The sequence below is a fragment of the Panthera leo genome, chromosome A2, assembly GCF_018350215.1.
Source record: "Panthera leo isolate Ple1 chromosome A2, P.leo_Ple1_pat1.1, whole genome shotgun sequence".
Taxonomy (NCBI): Eukaryota; Metazoa; Chordata; class Mammalia; order Carnivora; family Felidae; genus Panthera; species Panthera leo.
Window position 1 is genome coordinate 34,055,135 of NC_056680.1, and position 13,477 is coordinate 34,068,611.

The following is a 13,477-nucleotide window of genomic DNA, read 5'->3' on the forward strand; positions in this document are numbered from 1 at the left end:
AAAAGAGCCGGGGCCTGGAGAGGGGCCTAAAATGGGGGAAATTTGCACTTCAAGAGCTTTCCTTACCCCAGCCCCTCAGAATGACAGCTCTCCTCAGCCAGAAGACTACCTCTCCCGGCAGGCTCTGCACGCCCCACAGACACAGGCTGGCGAGTTCCCAGCTCTCCACCTCCGCCAGAACCAGCCAATAGGAATCACCGGCCTGAGCCTCCGCCCTACTCGGACCACGCGGGAGAGGGGGCAATAAAACTACATTCCCCGAAGCGCCTTGCGCACTTCGTGGCCAATCGGAGCATGGAACTCGGAGGCTAGGGGCGGAGCCGGATGCATAGGCCACCCCATTGGCCAGGTGAAGCTAAGAAGAGCCGGAACCCGGGAGCGAGAGAAGCGAAATGACATTTCCTCTTTAAATAGCTGGAGCCGGGCCCCGTAGAGAAATGGCCGCGTCGGCAGGTGGGTCGTGTGGTGGCTAGGGAGGTGTGTTAGGGGGGAGGTGGGCCAGGGTCCAGGCTTAGACTGCGAGCTGAGGAGGTGGCGACGAGGAGCCGGAGAGAAGGATGGGGAGGTGGAGAGGGATGAAGGGAGGGAGGATGGATGGCGTGGAGGGCGGTGGGCGGTCCGGCTGGGCAGCGATGGGGAGGCCGGGTACCCGCCGCCACCCCGACGCGTTCATCAGGCGGTTGAGGGGGCACTGGCGGCCGCCATCCATCGAGCTTCCCTCGTGAGGCTCCTGCCCTCCGCTCTCGGCTGGGACGTTCTGGCTCTCGGCGGAGTCGCCGCAGACGCCGAGACTGTTCTGCCGGCACAGTCCCTCGGCGAGCACGGGGCTTCGGGCTCGCCGGGCTCCCGGAGGAACAGACTGGTGCTTGAACTTGCATCGCAGCCCTGTCTGTCCCTCTCCCAGATCCTACCCCGCGGTCCCTTTTGATGGTGTATGTCTCTACACATAATATGTATTTTTCTAGGGGCGGGGGGAGCGTGAACGCCGTAACTGGCTCGGAACTTCTTGTGGTTGTACGATTTTTCTCCTAGATTTAAGTAAGTCTTCCCCAACACCGAATGGGATTCCATCTTCAGACACAGCCAATGATGCCATGGACCCCTTCCATGCGTGCAGTATTCTTAAGCAACTCAAAACAATGTACGATGAAGGACAGTTGACAGACATTGTAGTGGAAGTGGATCACGGGAAAACATTTTCCTGTCATAGAAACGTTCTTGCTGCAATCAGCCCTTACTTCAGGTATGATGATGGTAGAAACTTCTGTCGATGTCCGCACGGAGTTCCCTTTGTCCCTCAGTATTGCCCACTTGATTATAAAACGGAGGTGAGACGATGAAACGAAACCCACGAGTTTGTTTCCTTAAAAGAAGTAACAGGCCCTATTTTATTAAGCCCTTGTTTTTGACTTGATGGATTCTTCTAGAATTCAGGTGGTTGGTTTTTAAGTGAGTGAATATATTTTTGTTTGTTTCCGGCAAATAACTACAAAATCTAGAATTGTGCTGCTCAGCATGGCCGCCACAGGCCACATGCAGCTCTTTAAACGTCATTGTTTTAAATTAAATAAAATAAAAAATTCAGTGCCTCAGGCAAACTAACCACATTTCAAGTGCTCAGTAGCCACACGGAGGTAGGAGCTGCCAGCTGTATAACCCAGATAAAAGTTTGGGTGGACAGTGCTGATCTAGTATTTGTTCCAAAACTCCAACCATGACACATATTTCTCTGGTGCCCGTAACTCTTAGAATGTAAAACTTACTAGCACGTTCCTTGGGAAACAAATTACCATTCGGTAGTTTGTTTTAACGCTACAGGGGTCAAAGCAATGACATAAAACGAATGAAATACAGTTTCTGCGTTATCTTAGGCTCCAGACTCATGATCGTTTCCAAGATTTCCAGAAGTGTTTTTACGTAAAGTTTTCATTTTCATCGCATTCTTCTTTGGGTATCAAAAAGTTACAGCAGTACAGTTTTAAAACCTGGATCTGACAAAGAATTTCCTACTTTAAGACAAGATCACTGATACAGACAGTTTCCTGCTTGAGTTTAACTTCCTTGGTTTCAAGGGCTCATTTTTTTTTTTTTTTTTTTTTTTTTTTTTTTTTTTTTTTTTTTTTTTTTTAAATTTTTTTTTAACGTTTATTTATTTTTGGGACAGAGAGAGACAGAGCATGAATGGGGGAGGGGCAGAGAGAGAGGGAGACACAGAATCGGAAGCAGGCTCCAGGCTCTGAGCCATCAGCCCAGAGCCTGACGCGGGGCTCGAACTCACGGACCGCGAGATCGTGACCTGAGCTGAAGTCGGACGCTTAACCGACGGAGCCACCCAGGCGCCCCAAGGGCTCATTTTTTTAAGCCTTTCAGTGTTCACTAATAGTGTCTGAAAGACAGTGAACTAATTTTCTCAACTACGGTCTGAAAGTGCTGTTTTTCTTTTTCAGGGTGCTTTTCAGTGTAGTGTTCCAGACCGTAGTTTCTGGTTCCTCTTTCTCAGAATACTGGGTTAAATATAGTCGCTTCATAGCCTGATGCTTATGATGTAACCATTAAGACTTGCCTAGGGATAGGTCATTGGACTGTTAAGTATTAACCATCATGAGGCAGTGAGCTGGAAGGGAAAAAGAAGAAAATGATATGCACAGAAGGTAGGAAGTTGGGCCTGGTAATGGAAACTGCCTGGGGAGATTTGCTTGTCCGGACTCTCTGTTAGATATGGTTAGTTCATCCATGGATTTAAATATATGTCCCGGTTACTACTGATCAAATTCTGGGCTAAGCTTACTTTACCTACATTGTTTTATATGTCTTCACAGTCCTGTCTCTGTACAGTTATTTCCATTTTAAATGTGAAAAACTGAGATTCGGGGAGGTTAAATGAACTGCCTAAGTCATCCAGCTACTCAGTGGCAGAGGCTGGATTTGATTCTAGAGCCAAGCTTCTTAGTCACTATCATGACTTTTAACAAACAGGAGTGGGTCCTCTTTGAAGTTGCCTTTCAGAAATTTCTATTGTATGTTAAATTTGAATAGTTAAAAAAAATTGAAACTTGAAAGTGAAAATGTCTATATTTTATACTGAAATTTTATACTCTGGCTTGTATCATTTAAATTTTATACTTAATTAAAATTAGTTTTGAAGACTTGGACTAATCACCTTAAAAGAAATATGCTATAGTAGATTTTCTTAATTATAAGAAATTAAGGAAATGCTTGGAAAAGTTTCTAAGCATAAGAGAGGTGAATTCAGATGAAGGTATTTGGCTAGAAAACTTAAGGATTAGGTTCTTATCTCTTGCAAGAACTATTTGTACAGAAATTTCTTGGCACTGGTGCTGCTCCTTATGTGAAATCGAGGAAGACATACTTAATAGTTTCTAAGTCTTGCATCACTGGTGGAAAAATAAGAATAGCTTGAAATCTGGCATGGTTGTGTCATGATCCCAGTGACCTGTCAGAATTAAAATTTGCATGATTATTAGAAACTTCCTGCTGCTCAGGATTTTGTGTGAGGAAATGCTCCATCTTTATGTGGCATTTCCAGAAAGAACCTAGTAGAACAGAGAACTCATCAGGTGTCACACTGCTCCTGTGTGTGAGGCCAGCCTATTCAAGTCAGTAGAGTTCCCATGATAAAGGGGTATGTGGTAATGTTCTCCTTTGGGAGTTAATCTTTGCCTAATGAAAGGCTTTATTTTTCTTTTTAATTGGTAGCTGTATAGCTGGGTGTTTCAGCACCTGAACTGGAAAACCAGCTCCTACATTGGGACATCTAGTTTTCACTCATGAAAAAAAGCCCATTTGATCTTAAACTTAAGATTTACATTGTAGACGTCAAAATAGGACTCAGAGATGGTGAACCGAGGCAGCAAGCTGGGTCCTTGTACCCAGGTATATACCCAGTGTTTCTCATTGTATCTTAAAAGTAACTAGTTAAGGATGTTTTTTTACAACCTAGCATTGTAAAATGAGAAGGGCCTAGAACTGTATCAACAACTTTATCACAAATGTTAGGTTGATTTCTTCAATAGACATCTATTAAGCACCCAAGGGCAAACAGCCCTTTTGTTAAAATCTTTTTCAAAGAACCTTGATTTGATTTTTGTATTTAATTTAACAGCAGTCCAGGAAGAAGCCTTAAAGGAGGGGAAAAAAAGGCAAATGATGTGTATACACGACTAATAACACTTAAATACAGAGTCAGACTTTTGGCTACTTAATATTTTGGCCAAGAAGAGCCCACAAATGCAGATATTTACAATAAATAAATAAATAAATAAATAAATAAATAAATAAATAAGTAAGTAGGTAAGTAAGTAAATAAGAAAGTCTGCTTTCAAAGGCAAAAGCTTGGGATTTTCAAAACCGTCATCTCCAAAGAAATAATTCTTAAACTCTCTTTAGAAGTACGTATCATGGGGCACTGGGTGACTCAGTTGGTTAAGCATCCGACTTCGGCTCAGGTCATGATTTCCCAGTCCATGAGTTCGAGCCCTGTGTCGGGCTCTGTGCTGACAGCTCAGAGCCTGGAGCCTGTTTCAGATTCTGTGTCTCCCTGTCTCTCTGCCCTTCCCCTGCTCATGCTCTGTCTCTCTCTGTCTCAAAAATAAATAAACATTAAAAAAAAAAAGTACACATTATATTGAGCCTACTATAATCTATTTATATTCAGATATACCTGGGTAAAATATGGTACCTTTGAGAAAACTGAGTATATTTCTTTAAGCAAAGTTTTTCACACTGTCGAAGGAAAAGTGAAGTGATGTTCTTTATATTCCTTATAATGATGAAGGAAGCATTCAAAAGATAAAGGGAGTAGGTAGACAATATGAACTTCTGAAGAACATCCTGTTTTTCTGAGATGAAATTTTTAAAGATCTATTTTGGGGACAAGTTGCCTTGTACATTTCCACTGAGACATGAAAAGTTTAATCAATCTATATATGCCAGTGTGTTACATTGACACCCTCTATGCGTTCTTAAATTTTCTTACTGGTCTGGTGAGTTAAGATCTCAAGTCCCTAAGGCAACTGATAAGAAGGTTGGATAGGGACTCCAAGGAAAGTAAGGTGTCCTGGAATATTTCATGGCATCTTTTGGTGTGCTTTATTTAGGTATATTCTTTTTCTCAGAGTTGGCATAAAGGGGACTGGCCCTCAGAGTAGGATTTTCGAGATTAACCAGGCTAAATCCTTATGCTAGATGATCAACTTTTACCCCCATTCGGAATATCAGGAAACACATTAGGAAATTTTTTTCTGTTACAAAGGTTATCTCTGTGGTAACTGTATACCTCCAAAAATTTGCCACCATAATTTTTATATGGAACGCAGATATACTATTAACCACTCTTTCCTTCCTAGATCCATGTTCACTAGCGGCCTTACAGAAAGTACTCAAAAAGAAGTTCGAATAGTTGGTGTGGAAGCTGAATCCATGGATTTAGTGTTGAACTATGCCTACACCTCCAGAGTTGTTCTGACAGAGGCCAATGTTCAAGCCTTGTTCACTGCAGCTAGCATCTTCCAGATTCCTTCCATCCAAGACCAATGTGCTAAGTATATGATCAGTCATTTGGACCCGCAGAATTCTATTGGGGTCTTCATCTTTGCTGATCATTATGGTCATCAGGAACTCGGAGATCGATCAAAAGAATACATTCGTAAGAAGTTTCTGTGTGTCACCAAAGAACAAGAGTTTCTCCAGCTGACAAAGGACCAACTGATAAGTATATTAGACAGTGATGATTTAAACGTAGACCGAGAAGAGCATGTTTATGAAAGCATCGTAAGGTGGTTTGAACATGAACAGGATGAAAGAGAAGGGCACCTTCCAGAAATTTTTGCCAAATGCATACGTTTTCCTCTGATGGAGGATGCCTTTATAGAGAAAATCCCACCTCAGTTTGCACAGGCTATAGCCAAAAGCTATGTAGAAAAGGGCCCATCCGGTACCAATGGCTGCACACAGAGACTTGGAATGACTGCCTCCGAAATGATCATATGTTTTGATGCTGCCCACAAACACTCAGGAAAGAAGCAAACAGTGCCTTGTCTAGATACAGTCACAGGAAGAGTGTTTAAACTATGCAAACCACCAAATGATCTAAGAGAAGTGGGGATTCTCGTATCACCAGACAATGACATTTACATTGCAGGAGGGTACAGGCCGAGCAGCAGCGAGGTCTCCATCGACCATAAGGCAGAAAATGATTTCTGGATGTATGACCATTCCACCAACAGGTGGCTCTCCAAGCCCCCCCTGCTGCGAGCGAGAATAGGCTGCAAACTGGTGTATTGCTGTGGTAAGATGTATGCGATTGGAGGTCGTGTTTACGAAGGTGATGGGAGAAACTCACTAAAATCCGTGGAGTGCTACGATAGCAGAGAGAATTGTTGGACCAGCGTTTGTGCGATGCCTGTTGCCATGGAGTTTCATAATGCTGTGGAGTACAAAGAGAAGATCTATGTCTTACAGGGTAGGTGCCTGAGTGGTTTATTCTCCATGAGAGGGTAGCAGAATAACCTACTTCTATTAAAACAGGTGCTTGTTCTGGTTCACTGGGGACTTCCTCTGGCTTTCTTACCGTAATCTGTTGGTGGGAACAGTCTATTCTAGAAAGGATGTTTAAAGACCATCAGCTTTTGAATCCACAAAGGCAGGCATCTTTAAATGAGCCTGTAAGTTTTTATGTTCTTACTGTGTTTTGACATCATGTAGAATAAGTATTTTTCAAAACATAATCTGATAAGTATTAGTTTGGCCTTCTGAGGAAAACTATTTCAGAGCCGTTTTTAAGACTTTAAGAGAGCAAGTCTGATACATGTCTTTTTACTCTTCCATAATACATAATCAAGAGATGTAGCAAGTACTTTTTATGGAACTTAGTGGATTAGTTTGAAAGAGAAAAAAGAACAAAGAATTTTGTGATCAACCTTAGGATTGCCAAGGTCATGAAACGGATTTATAAAGAGTTTGAAATTGCAGTCTTTAGATTTTAATTTCACCGCAGTGTGTGATACCTTTCAAAATATGTTTTTAAGCTTTTTCAGTGAAAAACTTGGGGTGCCACTTTTTCTTGCGTTTGCTATTACAGATGAAGAGGGACTATCAAATCGACTTAGCTTTAAACATTTTTTTTGTTTGAACTACTGAAGGCTAGGACTCTGGTAAAGATGATGTAGCAGCAGTAGTAGAAAGAACGACCAAGTGAGTAGAAATAAGATAATTTATCGAAGGTTCTAATTGGTGATAAATAATGTTTTCCCTGTGTTCGGTTTCGTAGACATTTTAGTCGCTTGGATGTTGAATGCGATGATGATACTACCAACGTCTTTATTCCTCTTCCTGTGTTTCTTAATTGCTTATACATGTTTTCCTCACACTGTTACTTTAATAAAATAAGAAAAAAGGGATGATTCTGTATAGATACATAAGATTTTTTTCGCTGTTACACCATTAAAAAAATATATTCTTTGCTGTCATCCTTATTTGACACAAAATGCCTGAACCCATTTGTTTAAACTTCAATATCATTTTAACTCTCCAAAAGGAGTATTAACTAACTAGTATCTTATTTTAGTTAAATAGGAACATGGGCATGGATAGGTTTATTGGTCTTGCTGAATAATGGAATATAAGAATGGACACATAACCTGTCCAGTATGGTTGCATAGGTTATATCCTCCAATATGATGAAGATTTCTCTACATATATTTTGGTCTTGCTGGCTAACCAGTTAGTTGGTAGAGATATAATTAATTAAGAGATTCCCAGTTGTAAGGTAAAGGTTATGTATTAATGTAAATACTAAAGCAAAGTAACAATGAATTAATAGAATTTTCAGGGCTGGAATGAACATTGTTTAACCTGAGATTATGTTTTATGTAAGAGGAATCTGAGACTCTAAAAGTTTTTTTAATTGCCTTTCACTGGTTAAGCTTTTAAAGAGGACTTTAGATTTTAAAAATTTACTTTGTTTGTCATCTTTCCTTTTTATAAGAAATTTGTAGGGGGTGTCTGGGTGGCTCAGTAGTTAGGCATCTGACTCTGATTTTGGCTCAGGTCACAATCTCACGGTTCATGAGTTTGAGCCCTGCATCAGGCTTTTGCTGACAGCCCGGAGCCTGCTTGGGATTCTATCTCTCCCTCTCTCTCTGCCCCTCCCCTTCTCATGCTGTCTCTCTCTCAAAAAAAAAAAAAAAAAAAAAAAAAAATTGGAGAGAGGTAGTACACATTAGTTTTAATTTCTTTTTCTTTTCTTTTTTTAAACATGTTTATTTATTTTTGAGAGAGAGAGTATGAGCAAGGGTGGGGCAGAGAGAGGATCTGAAGTGGGCTCTGGGCTGAGAGGGAGATCATGAGGTCATGACCTGAGCCAAAGTCAGAGGCTTTACTGACTGAGCCACCCAGGCGCCCCAGAAAGTTTTCATTTCTATTGTCTTTATTAAGAATCCTGTTAAGGGGCGCCTGGGTGGCTCATTCGGTTAAGTGTCCACTTCGGCTCAGGTCATGATCTCCCGGTCCGTGGGTTCGAGCCCCGCGTCGGGCTCTGTGCTGACAGCTCAGAGGCTGGAGCCTGTTTCGGATTCTGTGTCTCCCTCTCTCTCTGACCCTCCCCCGTTCATGCTCTGTCTCTCTCTGTCTCAAAAATAAATAAACATGAAAAAAAGAAAAAAAAATTAAAAAAGAATTCTGTTAAAAGTCAGTGAGGGTAGGTGATGTGCAACCAAAAGGTGGTAGTTTAAGAAGCTCCTCTAAGAAAAATGGAAATTATAGTGTCACTACTACTGAGTAGTCCGTTAAATCTGTAGATAAGAGTAAATCTAGTTCAGTTTTCAAGGGGAACTCAATTTAGAAGTAGGTATTTCTAATCTAAACAAAGCCTCTTTATATAAATAAAGTTGACATAAATAGTCAGAAGCTTATGCTGTACTATGTGTGGCTATTGGAGTATCATATAATCTGTTCATAAAGGGTCCAGATTTTTAAATCAAGGATTTTATACAAATGTTATAGTTAGCCAAACTCTTGTAAATCTTTGCTAGTTAAATTCATGCGGACATTTTTATATTGGCAGTCTGTCTCCGCACACCCTTTTGTTATCAAAATAGAATTAAAAGTGACCCAAATTCAACTCCATGAAATGTATGTTTTCTATCCTGTTAAAGCCGTGTTTTTTTCTCTTAAGTATTTGTCTTTGCATTACGGCAGTGCTAAAGTAAACATATCCATGGCCTGTAGACGCACATCTGAACAATTCCGTGTGCTGCCTTCTAATTAAGTAATTAGCACATAAACGTATAGTGGTTTGTTCATGATGAAGCTGTATACATACTCTGATCGTACTGGCTAACCATTAGTAATTATGCTTTTTTAGAGCTGGCTTAAAATAAATTTTCTGAAATATACCATTGGGTAGGATAAATGGAGCCAAGCTCTCAATTCTTATTCTGTCTTCAAGTCAAAGTAACTCCTTCTCCCTCCCTATTTCGAACCCCTCCCCAATTCAGGTTGACTATAATATTACGTGTTATGTTCTGCCATGGAATGAAGACATTTTAAACTATTTTATACTATATAATGTATCTCTGGAGATTATACAAGAAATCTTTTAGAAAGTGAAATATTTAGAAAATTAGGCTCTTCAACATAACAAAAAGACACATGTAAATAAATAAATAAATATATATATATTCTTGTTTTTCTTTCTGTTTTTTTAGGAGAATTTTTCCTCTTCTATGAGCCTCAAAAAGACTACTGGGGTTTTTTAACCCCCATGACTGTGCCTAGAATCCAGGGCTTAGCAGCTGTATACAAGGACTCTATCTACTACATAGCTGGAACCTGTGGAAATCATCAACGTATGTTCACTGTAGAAGCCTATGATATTGAGCTCAATAAATGGACTCGGAAGAAGGACTTTCCATGTGATGAGTCCATAAATCCGTACCTTAAACTGGTACTTTTCCAGAATAAACTCCATTTATTTGTTCGAGCTACTCAAGTGACCGTTGAAGAACACGTCTTCAGAACCAGCAGGAAAAATTCCCTTTACCAATATGACGACGTCACTGACCAGTGGATGAAAGTGTACGAGACCCCAGATCGTCTCTGGGACCTTGGCCGGCATTTTGAATGTGCTGTTGCTAAACTCTATCCTCAGTGTCTTCAGAAAGTACTTTAATGAGTAGCAGGCCTTAGTGAGCTCACTGGCATCTTGGGCTTGGGGAAACAATGATACAAGAAGTGCTGTCAGTATTTAAGAAGCTGAGAGAGTTTATATATGGCAATGGGTGCTCTTAAAGATTATGGTGTAGGAGGGATTTCTTTTCATCCTTGTGATGTTTTCATTTCATTAAGCAAAAGGTAACAAAGTGCAATTATCAGCATTTTTTTTTTTTCTGGTATAAAAGTAATCCTTTTCATTATAGAATTTTGTGATAATTCGTCACTGAGATACCAGATGAATCAACAACTATGCACTCTTTTAAGAGCAGTTAGGGTATTATTGGTCAGAGACATCCAAACTAGTTTGATGTGACTTTTTATTTTAAATACGGGTAAAAATTTGAGGCAATATCACTAGGACTTTAGCTGTGACCTCTCCAACACAGAGAAGCACTAACTTAGACCCTCATTCTTAGTATGTATATATATATATATATACATACACACACACACACATTTGTGTACTGTTTTCAAGTGTACTGAGATTTAAATATGTTATTAGAGTAGGCTGAAGGAAAACAAATACGTCTTAGAGCTTTTCGTCTGATTGTTTCCTATTTCCCACAGAAGTTTAAGTTAAGCTAAGTTTTTAGTAGTTTTTTTGTTGATAACTTTTTCGTGTGCTCACACTGTCTCATTATTTACAAATCCCGAAAAGGGCTTAAATTCACAGGTGGCTGGTGCTGGTATAAGTGAATTCATGTGTATACCTAGATAGGTTTAAATTGTCTGAGCCTATGCTTACCTTTCACATTGGCCTGTTGGTTTTGTGGCATCGTACTTTACCTGTTGAACTCTTGTGATTTCACAGGATTCTCTGCCTACATGACAGCAAGATATCTAACTGGACTCAGAATAGTGAGAACATTACTCTCAGTTTGCACTAACACGGGCCATTTTGTTGCCTGACCTCCTTTTCCATCCTCCACCTGTCCCTTCATTATCGGTACAGTGAAAGTTAACTTATTTCTCTTCTGCACAGAGCATAATGTGAAGTTTTACACCTGCTTTTACATTTTTGTTTTCCAGAAACATGGAACTCCTTCGGTGGTCTAATTTAATGGCTTTTAAGTTACATATGACCATTAAAACCTCACTTTTTTTTTTTTCATTTTTTGCACTTAATAGTAATGTATATTTTTACATTGCAAACCTTGTTCTAGCTGAAGGTGACTGAGAAGGAAAAGGGTGAGTGAGTAGAACCATAGCATTATAGGTACTAAATCTCTTTTCATATTGAACGGATGAATTTCTAACAGTCAGTTAGTTATTAACATAAAGGACAAACCAACTCGCTGGTCATACCTAAGGTGGATATTTGGATCAGTAACTTGTTTTTTACTATGCCTAGAATAATTGATAAAAAGTAGATGGATAGCCCGGAGTCTGTCCTCAAGTAGAATATTTTGATTCTCTTAAGGAAAACAAACTGGCATGGTTTGTATTAGAAACTCTTGCACAAATTGTAATGTGATACTGTGAAACAAATTTAAAACATTGCCTCTTTGCCTCACATACCTCATTTTTCAGAAACTTTCCAAACGGCTTGTCCTTGACCTCTGCAAGTAAGGAACGTTTTCTGAAGCAGAATTTAAAGTGGACAGCATTTATAGAATTAACATTTTAAAATCAAGTCTTGGGGAAGTTGGATATGTGGTTTCTTATTGGCCTTGATAGTATGTCTATAATCTCTTTATAAACTTTGTCAACCACTTGTTTTTCTTCTCTTTTCCTTTATCTACATGCTGTTTGGGGGCTTTTGCTGTGAGTGTTTTGAAGCATCTTTACAGTGTTGCATCGCAGACGGGAGGACAAAACAAAAATCCCTAACTTTTGCAAGAGATGTTCATGTAATTTATTTTTGGAAGCTTTGTTGAATACCTTAAGATTTCCTGCCGCTTCTTGACAATCTTCTGTGTTTATTTAGAACAATGTGTTACTTGAAAACATGACATAGAACAGTGAGTTAGCAATTTACACGTGCTGTGTGACATATAGGGGTACAATATACTGTGGTCAATTCTGCAGTAGGTTTATTCCGTTCACCTGCACAACAGTCGATCCTTTGCTATAACAATTTATATCGGGGGTGTGATCTAAGTATAGTGTGTCAAAGCCAAGGCTTAGAATTTGCTACAGGAGTAGAATATATATTGAATTTTGTACGAAGAACTATTTGTTTAAATTATATAACTGGGATATTTTGCCACTTTTAAAATGATTTCAGAAGAGGTCCTAGAAAACTAAGATTAGTAATTTGTGTGGGTATGTGTTTAGATATTTAAGGTACATTTGCATAGGATGATGAGAATAAAAGTAAAAGGCACAATGGGGACTACAGAATTAAAATCTAGGCTAACATATGCCAGTCCCACTTGAACTTCGTTTTTGCATTTGAAGAATGTACGTAGCACTTTCCTCTGTATTTTTTACACATTGGAAACTGGACTTGGTGTAACTGTGTTATAGGAAAGTAGAAACCGTATTCTTTATTTTCCATCTTTGTTTTCTGTTATCCTGCAAAGATGATGCTTAAGCATCAGGCTGATTTCATGGGTGCCTGAAGAAAAGAGGGTGTGCTCTGCAAGGAATCAGATTCCCGACGTGAAGCAGTTTAAAATGGCATTCAATGTTCAGTGCTCAGGTATGTAGTTAAGTACTGTAGTCCTTTGGGGGCAAATGTGTAGGTATTTTTAAACATTTTGCCATAATTGCACAATTTTTTGCATTTTTACCTGATGGCATTGTTTCTTATAATAAAACCTTTTCTGATTAAAAACTACCATTGTTGTAACTGGACCTCTGACTAGGGAGTTGTACAGAATTAAAATTTGGTGAAAAACATGAAATACCTTCTGTCGTAGTAGAATGGAATCAGATTTTAATCTCTCAAATATTTGGCCTCTGAGACAAAATGAACTACTTCATATCACCTTATATAATGCTCTTTAAACTCCAAAGCAAGCTTGCTTATGTCATTAATACCTTGGATGCGTTTGTTCTGGCCTGAACTTTTGTTATTCCACTCCTCTGTCACACACCTCACATCCAATCCATCAGAAAATTCTGTCACCTCTTCCTTCAAAATATACCTACACTCTGGGGCGCCTGGATGGCTCAGCTGGTGAAGCATCTGACTTTGCCTCAGGTCATGATCTTGTGGCTCGCAGGTTCAAGCCCCATGTCAGGCTGTGTGCTGACAGCTTAGAGCCCAAAGCCTGCTTCGGATTCTGTGTCTCCCTCT

The 13,477-nt window shown here is 39.7% G+C and overlaps 1 protein-coding gene across 2 annotated transcripts; it reads left to right on the plus strand.

Moving 5' to 3' along the window:
- The first annotated feature begins 372 nt into the window (after positions 1-372).
- KBTBD8 (kelch repeat and BTB domain containing 8) lies at positions 373-13,015 on the plus strand. Of its 2 annotated transcripts, XM_042929925.1 has the most exons (4): positions 373-453; positions 1,033-1,243; positions 5,367-6,481; positions 9,726-13,015. In XM_042929925.1, exons 1-4 carry the CDS (start codon positions 438-440, stop codon positions 10,187-10,189), a joined length of 1,806 nt encoding a protein of 601 aa, XP_042785859.1. In that variant the 5' UTR covers positions 373-437; the 3' UTR covers positions 10,190-13,015. The 2 variants fall into 2 exon arrangements, with proteins under 2 accessions (XP_042785859.1, XP_042785860.1); XM_042929926.1 differs by lacking the exon at positions 1,033-1,243 and having other exon boundaries at positions 379-453.
- Positions 13,016-13,477: the final 462 nt, after the last annotated feature.

What these genes read in the sequence shown, in the direction of transcription:
- KBTBD8 (XM_042929925.1), top strand. An exon ending in GCAATCAGCCCTTACTTCAG is followed by an intron (nt 1,244 to 5,366) that starts GTATGATGATGG and finishes TTTCCTTCCTAG; the next exon opens with ATCCATGTTCACTAGCGGCC. An exon ending in GAAGATCTATGTCTTACAGG is followed by an intron (nt 6,482 to 9,725) that starts GTAGGTGCCTGA and finishes CTGTTTTTTTAG; the next exon opens with GAGAATTTTTCCTCTTCTAT.